The sequence below is a fragment of the Mya arenaria genome, chromosome 7 (genome assembly GCF_026914265.1).
Source record: "Mya arenaria isolate MELC-2E11 chromosome 7, ASM2691426v1".
Classification (NCBI taxonomy): Eukaryota; Metazoa; Mollusca; class Bivalvia; order Myida; family Myidae; genus Mya; species Mya arenaria.
In genome coordinates, this window is record NC_069128.1 from 60,631,357 (window position 1) to 60,652,855 (window position 21,499).

General features: G+C 34.3%; 1 protein-coding gene across 1 annotated transcript in view; it reads right to left on the minus strand.

The window, feature by feature from the left end:
• The window catches only part of LOC128241573 (nephrin-like), a 44,518-nt gene that overhangs the window by 9,773 nt on the left and 13,246 nt on the right, over positions 1-21,499 (minus strand). Inside the window, exons 2-12 of the mRNA XM_052958577.1 lie at positions 19,319-19,681; positions 17,923-18,240; positions 15,896-16,189; positions 13,632-13,925; positions 13,153-13,452; positions 12,383-12,673; positions 10,085-10,363; positions 6,895-7,203; positions 5,202-5,501; positions 3,300-3,416; positions 2,483-2,513 (exon numbers count right to left, since the gene is read on the minus strand). Of these exons, the coding sequence (XP_052814537.1) occupies positions 2,483-2,513; positions 3,300-3,416; positions 5,202-5,501; positions 6,895-7,203; positions 10,085-10,363; positions 12,383-12,673; positions 13,153-13,452; positions 13,632-13,925; positions 15,896-16,189; positions 17,923-18,240; positions 19,319-19,681 (2,896 nt within the window). The remainder of the gene's footprint in view (positions 1-2,482; positions 2,514-3,299; positions 3,417-5,201; positions 5,502-6,894; positions 7,204-10,084; positions 10,364-12,382; positions 12,674-13,152; positions 13,453-13,631; positions 13,926-15,895; positions 16,190-17,922; positions 18,241-19,318; positions 19,682-21,499) is intronic.

Below are 21,499 nucleotides of genomic sequence, written 5' to 3' on the forward strand. Positions count from 1 at the left end.
TATTCAGAACAGGGCCAGTATACAATATTGATCTCATCATTATCCTTAGACATAACTCAGTGAATTCTTTCAGCAAGCTATGTATACAGGCCAATCAAAATACTTAGTTTCTTATTTTCAATTTAAGCTTAATCTAAGTCGGTTATTGAATACGGTACCTGGTCTTAATTGGATCGAATAACGATGCAGCTAATCGAATTGTGTGCTTCTCATAAATGACATGTGTAGTGAATCATTGGGGCCTGCCTTAGTCATGCGAATAAATAGTGCAGAGTGAGCTAGTAGAGTCATAGTTATTTGTCTATAGGTCAAGGTTATTGACGAGCCTTCTGCATTTTATTAAATGTAAAACTGAAATGGTATGTTTAGATTACTTCCCATGCATCAATAGATGTTATTACACCATCAGTGATGTAATAAAAAAAGCTTTCCTAATTGCGCTTGGCTTTCCTTTTTCAATTTAGATTTGTCAGTTCTTATGTTTAGCCATGGTATTTGGTAACGGTTTTATAGTTTGAACATTCAATGTTTGACTAAAGGTCAAAGTGACCAAAATCTATACATTTTATGTCGCAGTAATAAACTATAGCTCTACGTTAGAACTGACATATGGTGCAAGGACTACAGTATACAATGAGTCGCTTGCACATAACAATAGTTTACAATCTAGAAACTGATTGACGTCATAATATGCTATGTCGGAAGGCAACATTTTGTAAGTAACTTTTCTTTTACTTCACCATTTTAAATGAAACAAAGGGCAGTCTTTGCCGCTTAAATAGCTCCGCCTGCGTTCTATAACCGAAGATTGATAAGGTGAATAGTTTCATAAAACACTTCGACAAACCTATTTCCAAAATAATGTTTTGACAGAGCCCCTCAGACCGCCGTATTTTGAAAAGGTTTGTCGAAGTGTTTTAAGAAACTAAACTTTGGAAACAATATAATCGTTAATAAGATCGTTAAAAATCACAATGTGTCAGTGCAGACATTTGCTACTAGACTTGGGGAATAATTTCATAAAGCTTTCAACTGACATTTAATAAGGCGATCTGGAAAAATATCACTGAAAACAGCGCTTCACTCTGGTTTGAAAAAGTTAACGAATCTTCTGATTATTCACCAAAGAACTTATACGTTTAAAAAAGATAAAATAATATTTGAAATATACATGAAAAAAATGCCAGTCCAGAACAGCAGAAAGACTGAAAACAGGATATTAACACTGTAAAGAAGACAAAAGACTCATTTGAATTCAATGAAACAAGTATCTGCTACAGAAGCTTCATGACAAATTGATAGGTCTGAAAGAGAGAGATAAAAATAACGAAATGAAGAACGAGGTTGAAACCATGGTTTTGAAGGAAAGGGCAATAAAGTTCCAGGTACTTTCTCAAGAAACTGAAAGGACAATTACTGGCAATACACTGATACAAACTTTGATTTATTTGAAAAATGCCAAAAGAGCCGTCCAGCCATATAAACACAGGTGCTTTGCGAGAACTGCAAAAACGGTTACAAAAAGCAAGTTCCCATGATGTGTAGCCAACCCTGGTTATTTGATGATGTTTTATATTGAAGAAATTAATGCAGGCGATGACCTACCTAAATCTTCTACACGTCTCTTCTCCTAACTCCACCAGACGATAAATATTTTGTCAACATCCCAGCCAAAATAACTGTTGCGGAAGAAGTGTTTTCAGTAGATGACAATTACATTGGTTTTTGCATTAATATCAAACAAATATTACATTTAGCGAGTGACATTCCATTTCGGCAAATGCATAGGCGTCGACCACCATCCCTGTTAGGAGAACCAGAAAATATCTGTATTGCTGTATTTGTGTATGTGGTGTTTATACGCTTGAGTCTCTAGTTTATTGTCGTTTGTGCCCTTGCCGTGTGCCTATTAACAGGTTTTTTATGTTTTCGATTATTGAGCTTTTTTATTGACATGAAATCAAAGTCCCATCAACTTGAAATTGACGGAGTAAATACACAAAAAAAAAATTGCATTTACTGCTGTATGAAACAACGAATTCTATGAATGTTTTTGCATGGCATTCGGATTAACCAACGCACTTGCTGCTTACCAAAGTTCCCTCTTTTATTCGTCTGTGCACGTAAAAAGTACTGTGAACACTCTGTTGGTTAATGTTCGGACATGTGTTAGGTTATGCGAAACTGGTTTAAACCCCATGAAAACTCAAGAACATTCAAGTGTCGCTCTGGCCCATAACTTGTTCCTTTAAATAGTGCTTAGATATTTGACTACTCCCAAACTGAGCTGCATATTGAATACCATCCAAGGTTTCATATTTCACAATCAAATGTTACTTAAATTGTAAGAAATACAACTATGAAATAGATATGTAAGTAGTACCAACGATAGTCATCTAGGCAAAATAACTTAATTTCAACACATACTCATAAACAATGATACGTTTCCCATCAACAAAATAACGGAATGGAGAACACTTACTCCGGTTTTCTATCAGCAGCAGCAGCAGCACCTAAAACAACGATTTTGGGTTCAAAGCAATAAAATAAAACATTGAAACAGCTGAAATATTAACTGTATTGTGGGTTTAATTTTCATTCGAAAAAAACATTGCTCTACTCTTTTATTTACCAGCACATGTATTTTTAATCTTGCATTATTAAGCACCTGCAAAATATGTAAACACTGAAATTTTGAAACATCTGAATCTTTGGCCCTCCTAACTCATTTTAAATTTGCACAGGGCTTTTTATTTATACATGAATTTCAGTTATTATCTGTAAATAACATCTTTGTTCTTAACCCTTTTTGTCAATGCCTTTGCCAAGAACTAAAACACAATTTTGTAGTTTAAATACAAATAATACCAATAGAAATTCGAATAAAAAGTTGTCCCGAAAGTAGTATTGTTTTTAACATGTCATGCATAACAGATTTAAAGGGCAACGAAGAGCAGTCGACAACTACCGAGTGTCAGTGGTACATGTAAACTGGGTATTCACACGACATATTTTTAATCTAAATAACGCGACATCTTTTTCGCCGTAAACAATACACACCGGTACAAATAAACAAGCCGATGCAAAGATGAATTGGAAACTATGAACTTTCAAAACGACTGCGTTTACTATTCATCGCTTTATTAATATACTTGATGTCATTAAGTCATTACTTGGCCAAAAATGTTGATCTGTATATAATGTATTATAACGTTATTTGTAATATTTATGTTGTTTTTCTGAAGCAAAATAAAGCATATATTAACATTGAATTTACATTATATATCAAGTATAGTTACAGTTAAGTGAGTATTTCCGTCTGAGAATGAGAACGAAGACAACAATGATCACAATCGCTCCGACAGTTCCGCCAATCGCACCTCCAACAGCAAGGCCAGTATTTGTACCAGGTTCGGCTGAAATTAAAAACAAAATATATTATATTGAAATGTAGAGATTTTCATTAGTATACAGATCAGTAACTGCTTTTCATTTTCGCCTTCTCTATTGATGATTCAAAATGTGCATATTTAACCTTCAGCCAATACCAGCAGACATCGTAAGATATCTGGATATCATTTCGGTTTAACGTTCAGCCATGACAGCTCGAAAATATTCATCCGAATACATACCTTTTCTTGTTTGTTAATTTATATTGTTTATCCTCCTATGAAATTGTATAAACTGAGTACTTGTTTCTAAACCTTAAATATACTAAGGCGAGTTATGCCTGATAGCTGTCATTTTAAGAAAGTATCGTACCTTTCGTAGTTAGCTCTGGTATTCTGACGGAATTTATTCCGTTACAGTTGATTTCTTTGAAAATAATTTGACTATTATCCAGTCGATCCTAGTTCTAAATAATATTATGGGATTTGCTGTTTTTGATAACCGTTTAAAGGAGTGTGAAATTGGCCATTTAATTAGTTACCTGCTTTTTCGATCAAAGGTGGTAGCCCTGACATTTATAAATCGCATTCTTGCATGAGTAGTAGTTTTTGTTGACATTTTACTGAGGCACAAAGATATAAGTCAATGACAAACAGGCCAACCACCCTCAGTAGACAACAGTAGGTTGATGACAAATAGATAACAACAACATATAGTTTTCAATCCATTTTGAGGTTGCCGCCCCCAAACGGCCTGTGAAATCAGGAGTTCACTGTCGCTAACACTGTTTTATAACTATCCAAACAGACAGTTATTCCAATATATTTTATATATAGCTTTTTTTCTTGATTTATCATAGCCATCTTCATTTGACGACAATTAAATATAAAGCAAGACAAACAGAAATTGGTATTAACGACACGATTAAGGTACATCGTTTTATGAATGTAGCCAGCTGAAGCAACAATGCTTACTTCACTTAAAGTACGATACATACATATTCTTAAATAATAGACGTTCAAAATGGGAGTTCTAATCCCTTAACGACTAAACGGGTTGTTGAAAAAAACAGGGGGTGTTTTGAAAAACATTGAATAAAAGTTTATATTATATTTTACCATGAAACGACGAAATCGTTTTGCACAAAGCATTAAATCCAAAAAACAACAACAGGTTTTACCTATTCCATAGAATTCTGTAAATAAACTTCTAATGAAACAGAAAACAGTTTTGCATATGTGAATTTTAAAAGAAAGTAATAAACACTTTTAATACAAGGACATATACATTTAATGACATCCAAGGGTAATTTATCTTGTTTTCTTATGATCATTCATAGATATGATATGCTTTAACCCGGAATCCCAATCAAAATGAATGACCCAAAATAGAGACATATCAATTTGAGCGTTAAGGATTTGCCATATAAATACTAGCTGATAAGTCGTTTATACAAAATGCATGTTACTAAGTGGTACAAAGATTTTTGAACTCTTGCATACATACTAACATTTTCGCAAATATCGACACTGTTGCAGTAAATTTACATATTACTGACCGTTCCAAGGCGGTACTTAACAATTATTGATAAACATACCTAGATTTTTATATAAAGTATGATGCACTGTGTTGTTTGTGGAGTTTTGTGCTGTCCTATGTTCTTGTTTGTGATTTTATGTTCTATGTCTTTGGAGTTTACCCATGTGCAATTAAACTGGGTTTATGTTTAAACGTTTTACTACTGAGCTTGTTTCTGCAGCTTGTTGCATAAATATTGCCTAGCAATACAATTATATTCTCTGTAGAAATACCTGTAAGAGTTTGGAACGTATCGTTCATCGATGCAGTAGTGCCCTCCTTGTTCGTCGCATAGATAGAAACATAGTACTCTGTTCCAGGAACTAAATTATCTACTGTGTAAAACATCACTTGTGTGTTGTCATGTTTTACGATTCGTGTAAAATAAGCATATACATCAACCAGTTTTCTGTAGGAAATATGAAATTTCTGAGGAGATCCATTGTCAAATCCTGGTACCCAAGTCAAAGTAGCAGTTCTCTCCCCTATAGTGTCTTCAATGGCGCGGAAGTCCGTTGGCAAATCAGGTTTTCCTGCAATTAGAATTAACGGAAGCTAAAAACTAATTAAATGATCAATTAAATTTCCAGCCCGTGAAGAAGTAGTTCAAATATAGGTTTTTTTATTTACTCGTCTTTTATTGCAAAAAATATGAGCATGCTTCAATGAGATTTTATTTATGCATCTATGTTCAAAATGATAACAGTAAATGCACACATATTTTAAATATTATTAATTGAACACGGCATGAACACATGACCAAACTAACACTGAATTAAAATCCTGAAAGTTCGAACGTGTAAATAAAATAAATGTGAATAAACATTGGATTTAAAGCATACATGGGTATTCGGTCACCACTCAGTGTCAGAGATCTGTATAAAAAAATATTTTGATTGTAGATGGGTCGTTTCTCAGGTAAAGAGTGAAGACCATGCTTTGTTGTGGACAGATTTTAGGCGGGCGGGATAAAACAATTATAAATGGTTGTCTTGTTGTTATTCCAGAATGTTCGTACAGTTTACAAATATATTTTATATATGATATAACATCAAATTTATCTTCAAGCACTTGTTTTAGTTTGTTACTTGTTTTGAAGGACAGCAAACGTTCGAACATTTAGGATCAAGCTCAAACAAACGTTTGAAAGACAGGATAATTCATTTTTCAAACAAACGGTTATTCATTTCCCAAATTATCTTTATTTAAATATATGCTACATTTTCATGATATTAAATTATTATTTTTTGCAACATTTACTACTTCAAAGAAGATGAGTTTAGTTTTGATCATGGGAAAGGAACTACCCTTGAGTTTAAATTATTTCTGAAAGTTTATATTTTCACTCTTAAGTTTACAGTTGTTATTTCACTGATAAAACTCCCTAGTTTATCGAAAAGCAAGTGCGAAAAGTTTAAAAATAAATAATCTTGATGTTCAAGACGTAAAAATTGTACGAATATCCGTATTAAAAGCGTTGCAATAAAGAGCAAATCAGAAACTAGGGTAAATGTTCTAAGATCGAAAACGGACGAAAAAGGATATCTTTACATTGTGATATGTATATGAAAAAACTACAGAAACAAGCCCAGTAGCCAAAAGTTTAAACATAAACCCCGTTTAAGGGCACTGGGTAGACATCGAACACAAAAAATACAATCAAGAAACATGGAACAACAGCACATCCCTCCACAAACAGCACAGTGCATAAATGTAAATTTACTGGGGGTTTAAACCATTCTGCGCCCAAAACCTTACTCTTGTCCCATCAATCCAAAATGAATTGAAAATATCATAGATAAATCGTATACAAAGTATGCATTAACTTGAGGAAACAAATAATAATAGGTGAACCTAAATAATAGGTAAGACTTAATACTGTGATCAAGTGAAGTCGTATGTTTTAATAAAATGAAAGTAATATACCAGTTGGATTAAGGTGTAACCATTCGACTAGTGGATCACCAACTCCGTTCGACACAGACAATTGGTACATTCTGTAGTCCTCGATCTGAACGTCCAGCACCGTTAAGTAACTTGATAGACCTTTTGTATCAATTATAAATTTGTTCATATCATTCGGCAAAGGTTCACAAGACATGCCAGTCGTACACCGCTTCCAGGCAAAGTGTGGCACAGGGTAGGCGACAACTGTGTAGGCTAGAGTTGCATTCACATGCTGGCGTGCGGTAATATTAAGCTGAACATCCACTCCCGGTGGTCGCCTTGCCGAACCTGAAATACCAACGTATATTTGATTGTACCCATGCCAGATATTACAAAAGAAACCTCCCCATTCCAAAACATCATATTGACCAACAAGTACTCCATTATATTAAATGAGAAACTGCCTTTTGTGTTATCTCGGAAACTTTGTATTGTAAGGTGATGAATTACAGCAACAGCTAATTTCATATAAACAAGGATAATAAGTATTACTACAATAAGTGTAACAGGAATTACTTTTCATTATGTACGTATGGTGATTGTTTAAATATCGATTTTGTAAGAGGATTCCATGACTGTGACAATATCTTAACACATATTATGACAGAACAGCATAACAATTGAAAATGTTATAAAAAATTCTCTATCAAGTTGATAAAAATCAAGGGTAAGATATCTATGATGTATTTATTTTGCTTATTTTCATCTGAATACATAATAAGCGAATTGCAAGGAGTAAGTTGAAAGAAATGCAGAATGAAATTGAATGTTATAATGATTTAAGCTCATCACAATTTCTGATACAATTTATGTAACAACTATCACAATACAATATCATAAAAGCGCACATCATGTATAAAATAACTATTCTTGCTTTAAAGATAACAGGTAAATGAAACCTGTATACATGTGTACATAATTCTCTCCGAAACTGCAGTTATTGAAAATTAATGTGTACTAAATCTGGTTTAATAAGCAAAAAAGTAATTTATATATTCTTGAAATGTTGATTTTCAAATTTTCTTCAAATAACCAGAACAACTGGGTTGACACCCTTAGTAGACTGAACCCCTTTTGGACACACATACTGTTTGCACAAAGTAGCCTCTGTGTTTATAGATTTAACCTTACTAATTGTCAACATGAGTGTTCATGTTCGAAGTATAATACATGAATAAAATTGACTTCATATATAAATTATCGATCTTATAATTGCTGTATTGATGAAAAACCTATGAGCAGATAAGTCTAATTAATTTGTTTTGTCAAAATCTCTGGGGACAACCTGGCCTGTCCATCCTTTTCATTATAATCTCTTACTCAGCCATGCTGTTGTTTAAGAGGCGTTTGCACACCTCCACGCCAATTGGTTGGCGAGAGGGGACAACCATCCAGCATCATCCCCGTCCATATTCTTAGTCACAATATCTAAACCTGCCAGTGTGTTGACCCTCACCTATCTAATCCATCTTTCTAGTCACAATTTCGCAATCCGTTGAAGAATGTTGCAAAAAAATAATAAGCGCTACAACTCATCTGTTAATGAGAACTGATTACTAAACTCATCATACCGTTACGTGACCAGTTCTGATTATTTCAGCATTGGTCGAAATCAATTCGGTTAACTTAAAAGCGATAAATACATTGGCAAATTATGACCGATAAGTTTACTATTTGTTGTTTACATATTTCGTTTTAAAGCATACTTTGACATATGTTGGAACTATTGGGCGCTATTTAGCATCACGTAGCGTCAGTTATGCATGTAATTCATTTTACGGAGACGGCCGATTTGACGATGACAAAAATAACCGAATGTAGTTTGGTCACGCTCTGGTGAAATGTTGGTGTCGGGAAATCACGCGCTTAAAATTATTTGGAAAAAAACACACGTAAATTTTTGTTCCCATCACATTTATGTATTTTCCAAGTAGGGGTACTTTGAAAGAAAGAAGTCCTGCTTTATGCACTCATACATGCAGCTTAATTTGGACTTAAGCGAGCTTCGCTCACTTTTAAGCCCGTATTAACTTTTTTTAAGAACGTTTTTAATTGGTAGTTCAGATATGATTTAATTTTTCCAACGTTATATATTAGTAAAACATACGTGCAATTTCAAATTAGGTGAGCAATTTGATATGATGATTATATCCAATGATGTTTTGTCTCTTTTTGAACACGTCTGATACTTGGCCCGAATTTTTTTGAAACATCTTAAGTCTGTTATAACAGGATCAAGATCAGCACACTATTTTTGATCTGGTATAAATTTATTTATTTACCGATTTTGTTTTACTCTTTACCCGGTCCCTGAGATATCGACACAACGAGTTTCGTCTGTATTTCCCCGAGTTTGGGGGCCTTTAATGGATATGATATTTGAGATGAATAAAGAACAAAAAACTACTTTTTGTTTTATAAAATCATATTAAGTAAGTACTTTTGCTAAATGAAATAAGATACTTAAGTGAGTTAAACTTAAGAATGTTCGAGAAATTGGGGCCAGCAGTGGAGCAATTGTTGCTCTGGGGCCGTATTTAATACCCATCTAAGTAACAATGTTCAACTTTGTGAAGAATTGCCTTTTTTCTAATTTGAATTCCAAGAAAACGAACAATGTTTGGAGACCAAAACAAGAAAATGGTCTAAACAATGTATGCATATGAATAAATCTGATGAAAAAAGTGGGTATTTAAAATAACTGATGTCAGATATTATGAAATTCTCACTAAGTTGAAAATATTCACTAAGATGCTTATTGAATACGGTCCCAGGTTGATACCAGTTAGGTATAACACAGTGGTACGTACCTGTTTCAGATAAAGATTTACATATTAGGTTTGGTTCAATCGTTTGATACCATTACTTATGTAATTAATTACAGAAAAAAGCTCAGTAGCCAAAAGTTTAAACATAAACCATTTAAACCATGTTCAAATATTTAGACGTATATGTTTAACCTAACCAAATGGACTTATGAATAACTATACACTTCGTAAAAACTAGCAAACGTAAATTCATATTGCTGGGCAAGACAAGCTCATATTGATCGGACATGGAACTCCGGCTTAATAACAACATATTATTTACACGACGTGCAGAATTAACAATTAAGAAACAATGGATGTGGTTAAACTGCTTACATACATGATATTAACATGACACTTACATTTTACAAATAGGTGCATTGACGCGTTATCCCCCACTCCATACTGGTTGTATCCTGAACAAGTATACACTCCAGCGTCTGAACATGCAGCCTGTAGTCCATGTACGAGTTGATGTACTCCAGATCTTTTAACTATTGTTTTACCGTCTTTTGTAAGTGCCATTTCCGAGCTGGGATCACTTTCTAGCAAACATTCCATGTGGTTTGATGAATGTTCATCAATTTCTACGGTTGCAAATGAAACGTTATTGAGTTTTAACACCAAATTTTCCGGCCCATCTGAAACGAAATAACACTTGACAGATATCATGTTGACTGGTTAGACTATCGTGATTCATGCGATATGTTTTAAAATTAAGTGTACATAATAATTGCATGATACTTTTTTAATCGTATATTTGTGTGTAATGCAGTTAGGTTACGATAAGGTGACATGTGCTAAATATACATGTGTTCAAATTGAAAGTAGACATTTTTTCGTTAGAATTTATACATTTTTGAAATTTTGGTTTGTCAATATTGCAACAAGTGGCTTTGAGATAACATAAAATTGTCGGAACCTCGATCAATAACTTGTATAAGTAAAAAAGACTAAATCAGAAAAAAAAATCAAAATGTGAAAAAACAATTTAATTCCTAACTCCATCAACCAAAGCCATAATTAAGAAAATCTAAATACCCTTCTTCTTAAGTTCTCGTCTCGTATACAATTTCGCGAGATATCAAGCATAGGATCAATGTGTAAAGTGGCTGGATTGGAGTCTGTATAATATTTTATTTTCTGTGTAATTTTGTACACAAAAAACAGGAAAAATATTTCCCTTATTTTGCAGCTTTTTGCAAATTTATACCTCATTTATAGGCTGTAATATATTTTGGTAGGCAATTAAAGTCTACATTCTAAAAACTGCACTGAGAATCAGACTTTTTGGACCAAAACTCACTTTTTGCTCTTATAATCAAACATTGTGCTGAAATTTGACATGCCAACAAAACGTGCCGACCAAACGAAATGTTTTTGTTAACTTTTATAGAAAAAAACAAATGGAAGCTGAAAGAAAATCAAATTGTTTTTACACATTTTCAATTTCATGTGTAACTTTAGCGTACTGTTAGGCTGTACGCAACCTTGTTTAGTTGCTAAACTATGTTTCCCGCTCCATAAACGGTTGTTTTTTTTATAAATATATGAAACATTTTGGCCGCGGTTAATTCATGTAAATAACGGTTGCAAAATCCTTTAAGTATATTGTAAGTTTAAAGGACTAACCTAAAGTGCTTTTGATAAAAAGATGCAGGGACGGGTTTACTTATAGGTACGTTATAACTAAATCCAAATTAACAGAATGTGATCCAGGATGCCCTCTCTATATTAAGATTGAGAACGCTACTTCAATTTTATATCTTGGGTATGTGTGAGTGATGCACATGAGTAAATGTATTTTATTGGTACTAGAATTTGCTGTCTTCCTGCGTGATGCAACATGTATCTTTTGAAAAACAAACGGGGGCAAAACCTCAAAGAGGGCTTTGAACTGAATTTGAAGGAAATGTATGGTTGCCATATAAACGCTAGATATGTCATTGTTTGCAATCCGATTTGTTGTCTTTTTGCATTGAATGTATAGGGCAATTAATAAGCAGTGTGTAATCTTTAGTAATCAACCACAAATAATGCAACACCAAAAATGAAATAATTATTACTTTCATTTTAATTAAGTTCTCGAGTTATCTTATGCAAGCGCTATTATAAAAACAATTTGAATGACAAAGAAGGAATACATAAATCAGGAATCAATCACTTGCACAATTAGTGTAAATATAAGGATAGGTGTTAAAGTGTTTAGAGTAATTATGTTCAGTTTTGGCAAATGACAACATAAACTATCTAAGCTAAACAGAACCTCTATCAGAACATGAACGTGCTTTTTGGGTAGTGATCTACTAGGTTCACTCGGAATCTAATGAAGCTTATTGTATCACCTTCCATAGGGACAACATATAACTGGAACTTAACACTGCCGTATATAGGCGACAATGGTATACAATGGTGTAGTTAGTGATTCAGTTTTTAAATGAAACTACGTTTTTGGAAGAAAAAAACATACTGGCCTTCCAAAACATGTTTTTCTCTCTTCAAAATCATGATTTCACTATCACAGTATCTCGAGTTCTGAATAAAAACAAACATTTTACGTACCTATGTCAAACTGTCACTCAATATTTGGTTTTAAATGCTTTGACATATGTCATTGTCGTTATGATATGATGCGCATGATGCTAACAAAATATACTCACAAAGAACATCCAGATAAAATGTTGCAGTATCATACTGCGTGTTCTTCGCTGATTCCAACGTTGGCAGGAGAATGCTGGACACGTTGCACGTGTACCTGGCCTCGTCAGTTGGCTTCACGGACGGAATGATCAAGTACTGTGTATACTGTGTGACCCAGGATGCATCTGTTCCGGATTTCGTCCACTCAAAGTCAACATTTGAAGGGTTTCCCGGTGTGTACAAGCACTGGTAAACAAGTTTTGCCCCGCGGACTTTAGTAACGTTCTGCAAATACCTCGCTTTCGGGCCATCTGAAATATTCAAGAGCCTGTATGTATATATATTACAAGGTATACAGAGGCAAAATTTAAAAATCATACATTCGATAACTAAATAAACCAGGAAAATGGACGAGTTGGAAGGTATCGTACGATTGACAGATTTAGTATTTTTTTATAAAAATGTTATTGTTTTCAATCTATCAGAGATTCCCCATACCAATAGTTTGTTTATACTAATGTTAATCTTATAAAATGTTAAAACAACCGACATAAGTGCTTGCTACAACTATTGTGGGGTTACAAGTTTAATAAGAATGTACAAAACGAAATTAAACTTTTAAACATTTGGGAACTTAGATGAATGACTTGGTTATTTTAATATGACAAGCCCTCTATATCATTGAGTAATACTGAATTAGGCCAAAGGTCAGTTGATAAGCTCCATAGCATCATGCACTGAAATAAGTGCATGCTGTGGTATAATACTATTAAAAAGCATTTCACATTACACAATACGTCGATGTAAAGATCAGATGACGTGTTCCCGCGCACCGGGCCGTTGTACGTCGTCGGCATGTAGTTTTCAGCAAAACAAGACACGGACTGACTTGCATTTAGACCTCCTGTTACATTCCAGATTCCCTCTCTTGAGGAAGGGTGGCCTGACCATGTGTACGTAGATGGAGGAGAACTATCCGCCGTGCAAGACAACCAGAAGGCCTGGCCGGCTAGTATCTTCAGTTTGACTGCTATTTTCATTGATCCAGTAACACTATAATGGTATTGAAATGTTACACCAATCGGAGGGCCTGAAGACAAAACAGTTAATTATATAATACGTATTTTGCATTAGTCGTTTCTAGGTTTGAATAGAATGGTATGTTATGGGACCTTCCAGTTTTAAAACTGTTTTACCACAACATATGTTTATCCATAAACTGTTCTTAAAAGTACGATATTTCCTCAAAATTCAACAATTCATACGTACGCCAAACATTTATTTGCAAAAAGGAACTATTGCTTCCTTTAATAGGACTCCTGTTTGTTTCCGTCATAATGTTGTTCGCCGTGCACTGAACTGTGGTGTTAACTTTGAAGCTGTTGAGGGATAGTAGCTGGCTGTTTGTCTGTGGCTCTGTCCAAGTGTAAGTATTGGGGGTCGGGTTGGCGTCGGCCTCACATGTCACTGACGCTCCGTCTCCAAGGACAATTGCTATAGTGTTATCAGTAATGATTGGGCCTGTGGTATTTCCGTATTTGAATGATGGTAGACGAGGTGGATCTGCAAAAACAAACGGTCCCTTTCCAAGTTATAATATGAAAAAGGACATCAGATCAAAGTGCATGAAACTTGATATGTACTGAGTTGTTTGTGGAGTTTTCTGCTATTGTTCCATGTTTCTGGTTCGTGGTTAATTGTTTTTGTGTTCTATGTCTTTGGTGTTTACTCTGTGCAATTAAACGGAGTGTTTGTTTCCACAAGTTAATGCATACTTTGATAAGATTTATCATTTATGTTTTTACTTTTATCAGAATTGTAGGGATAAGAGTGAGGTTGTGAACACAAGCTGTTTTAATCCCCCCAAGAAAATTTACATGTTACTAACGTTCCAAGGCGGTACCTTGATAAACACATCTAGTTTTTATAGTATATATGCATTGTCTTGTTTGTGGGGTTTTGTGCTGTTGTTCAATGTTTGTGATTTTTTTTTTCAAAGTCTTTGGCATTTACCCTGTGCCATTAAATGGGGCTTGTGTTTAAACGTTTTCTACTGAGCCTGTTTCTGTAGTTTGTTTTCATAAAAATCTTAAATTGGATGCACGTTGAGATGAACATACGGTCTAATTTCAAACAAAGGAGTTCGACCTGCATCGGTAAAACATATTCTGAAAATTGACACAAAAGCATTCGACCTCAAACCCTACTTTTCGATCCATAAACAATCATTAATAAACAATCCTATAACAATATAGCAAGCGTTTTTGTCTGTGTTCCTACAACATGTACACAAGCATCAACTGCAACGTACCAGTATAGGTTGCATGATTATCAATAATTGTAATGGTGAGACCTTAGTTAAATACATTTATCATATTATTTTAAGTAAAGATAAGTTATCTAGCCTTTACCTAGATATACACATGCCTAAACGTAGCCCTGACGCTATATATCAGCAACAATTAGACCATTATTTCGAAATTGTTATCCGGAGGAGGGGAGTATTTCATATTCAGTAGCTGTTTTTTATTTTCTTTCATGCATTGATAAAAACGAAAAGCACATAATAACATATGACCTCATATCATATGATAAAATGACACCACCATCCCCCTTTATAGAAAAGGACCAGATTTAAAGAGAAAAGATACACGAAGAGAAATGATCTCATGGCCCTGGGGCCGTATTTCTCTATTAAAATAGTAATATTATCCTAAAGTTCATTTTTCTATAGAGAAATTTAATGCCGTATACACAGTTGTATTATAAAGATGCTCCTGAGTGGCCTCATGGTACAGAGATGTTCTACCAACAATGAGATATAGAGACCATCTTGGAATATTATGTTTTTATCTCTTTAGCTAAAGAAGTTCCTCTGCAAGAAAAATCAACACCTTACTTATATTTGTTTGTAATAATCAGTGTGTGTATACCGCGTGGTAAATTGCGTCATAAATGCAACATAGGAAGGTTATATTTTGCTTCGAATGAAGACTTTAAACAAAGTTAGCTTCACCATTTCTTGACCGTTTTAAATGAAACATAGCGCAGTGTACGCCGCTTACGAAACCCCGCCTTCGGTCTTTTACCACAGTTTGATTGAGAGTTAACTTTCTTAAAACACTTCGCACTTCGACAAACCTTTTCCCAATTCGGCCGTCTGGCGGAGCACTGTCAAAACATTATTTTGGAAACAGGTTTGTCGAAGTGTTTGATAAAACTAATCACCTTATCAAACTCCGGCAATAAAACAAAGGCGGGGCTCCTTAAGCGGCATAGACTGTCCTTTGTTTCATTTAAAATGGTGTAGTAAAAGAAGGGTTATCTTTGTTTTAAGTCTTCATTTTAAGCAAAATGTTGCATTCCGACGTAGCATATATGACGCAATTAATCACGTGGTATATACACACTGATATCTACCGCCGACGATTTCACAAAAAAACTTTTTCGTACAATCCCTGAACAAACTATTGTTTTGCACAGTGTGCTTCTTTAATGCGTTTCAACATACCAATCTACATTCTTATACTTACACAAAACATCGACTGATATTGTTGCCCAGGACATATTTGTCATTGAGTTTCCAGAAGATGGTTCCATTTGGTTCAGAACAAAGCACGTGTAATTGCCGTCAAAGGACCCTGTCAAGAAGTTCTCTACTTGTAAGATTTTATTAGAACTAGATCCTCCCGGGAACGACCAGCTGTAGTTACTGGTCGGATTACTCTCTGTGGTGCAGTTGAATGCCTTGCTGTTTTCCTCAATGACCTTGACCGTTCCTGTGACCTCGTTACCGCCAATCTCTATGGTTGGCACAGCAGGGGGAACTTAAAAATGCAATATACACACCTATTTGTTAAAAACTGATAGTTTGGAATTACTAATTAAACTAACTGCTACTTAAGTCTGTGTGAATATTAAATTATATAATGTTAAACAGGACTAAACGTTTTAGCCATAGTTTGCTAAGAATTTCAGAAAACAGGCATAGACAATAGTTCTGTAAGCAAAAAAAAAAAAAAAAATGTTATTAAAAATAAAAAAGAAGCCTTGGTCACAATTTTAAATTATACCTGGCTTATAAAGGATCTTACATAAACAATAATAATAATACAAAACATTGAGAAGAGAGTTTAGGAAAAGATGAAGCGAGCTTTTCATCACATGATACATTCGTCGACTGCATTCAATTCTCGATATAAAACAGTTTGACGCTAAATTACATGTAGTAAGGCTGGATGACGTCATCGTCATTTCATATTATAGTAGTGTACAAAATACGTAATTTACGGTACTTAATAAATATCATGCAAGCTGATAGGCTAACGTCATTACATTTTCAAAAGTTAATACTATATATACTGTCCCTCAATTCGACCACATACAGTCGCAAATTTTGACTAAAGTGTCCGGAAACAGTTCGTTTGTTCTCGTTGTTTTTTTTAAACCTTTTTCACACGGATGCGGAAACAACACTAGACCATCAACTCAATATTTTAAAGAGATTCGCTCATATTTTGGGATAAAAAATTGTTTTTTTTTCCCTGTTATGTATCTGATAACACTTATAGTATAATTATTTCACACTTTGATACCGAAATTGCAGGAAATAATATTGAAATAATTGTTTGACATATGTTGGTGAAGTACCGGTAGTGAAATTAATTTGTAACGAGTTTTCAAAACTCTTGAAATTAAATGTTGGACGTAAATTTCCTAAATGTTCGCTTTAGAACTCACCCAAAGACCGTCTTCCATAAATAAATAACCGTTGAATTATGATCAAAACTTTAGTTTGATTTGAATGATCGACGGAACTTATATTGTTGACATTTTGTGATGACGTAACATTTATGTTTTTATTTATACTCATTGACTTATTTAACAAAAACAAACTTTCTTTGTTTAACATAGTTCAGGACATGTCTTTTTATACAAATGCAAATAAAGGATATTCTTACAAGAAGGAACAAGTATATTACTTTGAAAAAATCCTGGTTACAAGGTTTCATCGGTTACATCGGTAACACCGCAAAATAGTCATTTAGAGGTGGCTCCATTAGTCACAATAACTTGCAAGCTTATTTCTATGCTTTTAAGACTCAGTGTTATTATTGTTGTGGTGGTCAGCAGGTCGAGATTATTAATGTGTTTTTATTTAATATTTATTTCACAAACTAACTTGAGAAAGGTTTGACCTAGGACTATGAAAATACTATGTGAGGTTGTATTAAGCCAGTACATGACTTTTTCAATTTGGTGTCAGTACGTCAAAAGGGTAGGGTCACCGCAAATATCGTTTGGAAATCTATTTACGCATGGTAATCTTCGAACCTTATTTCGTTATGTTACTTTGACAGTATCTGTTCCTCGACTAAACGGGAGTTTCAATAACAGTTGCATTCAATAGTATTTACATATGCTATGATGTAACACTTAACTATTCTTGGTGGAATTCCTCTCCACTTCGACGTTGTTGGCAGAGAAATATATATACCAAATTGGTCAGATTATAATGAGCCCATGTTACATTTGTTAACACATTGACGTTTATACTCACATAATACATTTATAGACGGATTTGATGAATTCCACTCCACTCCAACATTGCTTGCTGAGCAGTATACTGAGCCATTCTGGTCAGATTTGAACGGCGTGAATGTAAGTGTGCTTCGCGTCACATTGAGATTGTCCTCCTCTTGGTACGTGTTCATGGAGAGTGACGTGACGTCTTGCACCTGTCCCGACCTTACGATGTACCATCGAACCGAGGCAGCCGGTAACCCGCCCGATGTATTGCACTGCAATGTCGTGTTGTTATTCTCTATCACGTTGATAGGGTCGGTGCTTGGGGACAATGTCACGCCGGAAATGCCAACTGATATAAAATGAAACGAGTGTCTTTCATATTGGTACACTGTTAATATCGTCTCACTTGTAAAAGATGAAAATTTTCTACAATTGGCCTAATTATCAACTGCTTAAAGTGAACATATGACATGTATAGCGTAGCTTTACAGAGTTTTGACTGTGTCAATCTTAAGTATGGTATGTTGCCATGTTATTCTTATTTAAAAGTTGGAAGGTTTTGCCACTAAGACATAAAGTTATATATTTCATTTTAACAGCTAGTTGTAATAGTAAATGTGTCTCACAAGAAATGCACACTATGCAGTGAATATTCTATTCAATTATTTTCATTTGCTTGGTTCGCTATGAACTTATAAACCAGACTATTTATATGATGTTTTACGTGATAGTTTGGTGCTTTTTAAAATCATTCTAAAATATATTTTAATAGTCTATGTATGCTCGAAATATTAAGTTTCTCGTGTGTCCGAGGAAATTAAAAATTGAAACCTGTCGGAAATTGACCGGATTAGCGTTCAAGTATGCTTTGATGTCCATCCTGCATGACTGTATATTTGGTATATTTGCATGTTTCTATCTAATCCACGATAGAGCAGAAACAGGACTATTCGAGCTCTTATCCATCGTGAAGAAAACACATCAATAATAATATTTATTGTTATATTTTTTGAAATGGATAAGTTATGTTTAAAACAATATTCAAACAAACAAAAACAGCGGTTAATTCACCTGCATGCAGGTAGTATAAAGTTAAAGGCCTAGTTTAAGGAATGTTTGACATGACAATTCCCTGCTGTGCATCTTCTGCTGATTGCACTGATGTCACAGTAGGGGCCAATATCCTGTATATTGGTTTATTGGCTTAGGGCCATTAAGGGTCCAATATTATAATGAAACCTCCAAAACTGCACAGCAGGATACTCAGATTGGAGATGATCTGATAAGAGGGATCAAGGCATGAAGATTAAGATCAATACACAGAGGTTGTTTACTATACACCGATTATTCTTTTGGTTTTGGGTGTGTGTGTGGGGGGGGGGGCTTAAACTAGGCCTTTAAACAAGAACACTGTTAGAGTTGAGTACCTTGCACTGAAACAGTTTCTTCCTGACTGATTTCTTCCCTTCCGTTTCTGTCAACAGTGCATTTCCATCCGTGTCCGTTTTCCGTTCTAGAAACGTTCCTTATTGTTAATGTGAGATTGTTTTGAGCCGGACAGGTGTAGTTGTATAGTGTGGAGTTAGGTTCCAAAGAAGGGGAATAAGGAGAACAGGCGCCCAATGTGATGTTGATGATTCCAATGTTAAAAAAATAGCTGTTTTTTAGCCGCTTACTCCATGTTACATTCTCGGCGCCAGTGAACGCTGTCCCACATGTCAGTGTTAGAGGACTGTACTCTGTTACGGTGGGAGAGGTCGGAGACAACATGACCACCTGAGCTTCAGCAACTGAAAAGACACAATAAGCAATATTCCTTTATTATTTTCATTATTAAAAAGTTTTGTTGTAAGCGGTATTTATTTTATCGGTAAAATAAAAAAAAAATATCTCTAAGAGCAATTGGTTTTTGAAGTTATACATGTTATGCTGTTGGTAACATAGGGCAACATCGTATGGTTTCTAATCATTTACTCAACAATATAGGAAACCTGAGACGATGTAAATTGCATTCAGCCTGACAATGATGTCGGCGACTCTTATAATAAGTGCTTCCATAAGTTAATGATTTACCATGATTAATGTTACTATAATTTTATTATGAAACATCCATTACAGCTTAGTAAACCAGGTTGGAAAGGTCAGACAATTTTCGGTTGAATGATGTTAAATGTAAGCGAACGTTTGAAAAGCTGAAATTCTTTAAGGTGACACTTTTATTCAAAGTCAATACGTAAAACATGTACAACAAACATAAATCACCTGTATTGATTTATAACTAAAACTCTGGATTGATTTTGGTGAAAATACGGTATCACAAATTAATATGCCCACAATTACCTGACCAAACAGGCACCAAACAGTCACCAAACAAGTCACCAAACAGTCACCAAACAGTCACGCCAAGGATTCGACTTTGAAAGAGCTGCTTATTTCCAACGAAAAACTTAGAATTGACTATAAAACGGTTAAGACTATGAGCGGTAAAGGATTTTGTAGACCATGATTTTATAAAAATGTATTATCTAACAAACAAATTTAGATATGTTTTTCAGCTGAAAACAAAGATATTTGATGGCTCACTATACTGTAATTTACGTTACATGAAAACTTGCAATATTTTATGACGAAAAACAATCATAAATTAAATTTCGAAAAGTCAATGAAGTCAAATAACCTCAGATAATGTTCGTAATACTTTTAAAGTTGTACTCTTACTCCCTAATATGATTTAACACAACTAATACAAATGTTTTGATAAACCAAAAAGGATGAATACATGTCGAAAACTATTGATATTATGAAGGATACCGAGTGTAATTTAAAAGAAAGGTGCAGACAACACGGTATTTCTATCTCATGAGATGAAAATAAATCACAGTAAATCTTTAGTTAACTCACCAATCTCTGAAAACTGCGTGTTAAGATTTTAAATGCACTGTTACAATCTTGTTATCAGTAAATAATATCTTCCAAAAAATACATTATTGCGTAAGTTACAACAGTAAATGGATTTTCATTCAAAATCTATGTTTGCTATACATGTTTGTGTATTAATTTTAAAAACAAGTGTCACTATAACCGATATACTCGTAATATAGAAACATCCTGCTCTAGTTTGTATCAGACTCAACTTCAAATACGATGCCTGTCATATTATCAAGCTCCACTTCCTCATCGTCCTTTTCCCTGTAATTTTCTTCTTCTCTAGTACACAAACTTTTAATAATTAACACATGTCCACACGTTTTCTATACTACTTGGCACTTTTATACAAGCACTTAATTTTGAATCTCAAAGTCATAGTGGGTAATTTTCATGGAAGTATTGCAAGACGTAAAATTGGTAGTTGACCTGATGATCATGCATTTTAAGGGGTGTTCTACAACACATGTTGATACTGTTATACGAGTCTAGAGAGAAACCTTGAGAACCTAATTTCTGTTTTTGCAGACTGTGTAATATCACAATCTGTTTACCTGTGTGTGTTGGTTTATCATTCAGCAGACAAAACAGTCGATTCATTCGAGAAGGTGACCAAATTTAGACAGTGAACCCATTGGAATTGGTAAGGATGAAAACAATGCCTTCTTGTGAAATATTTTAAC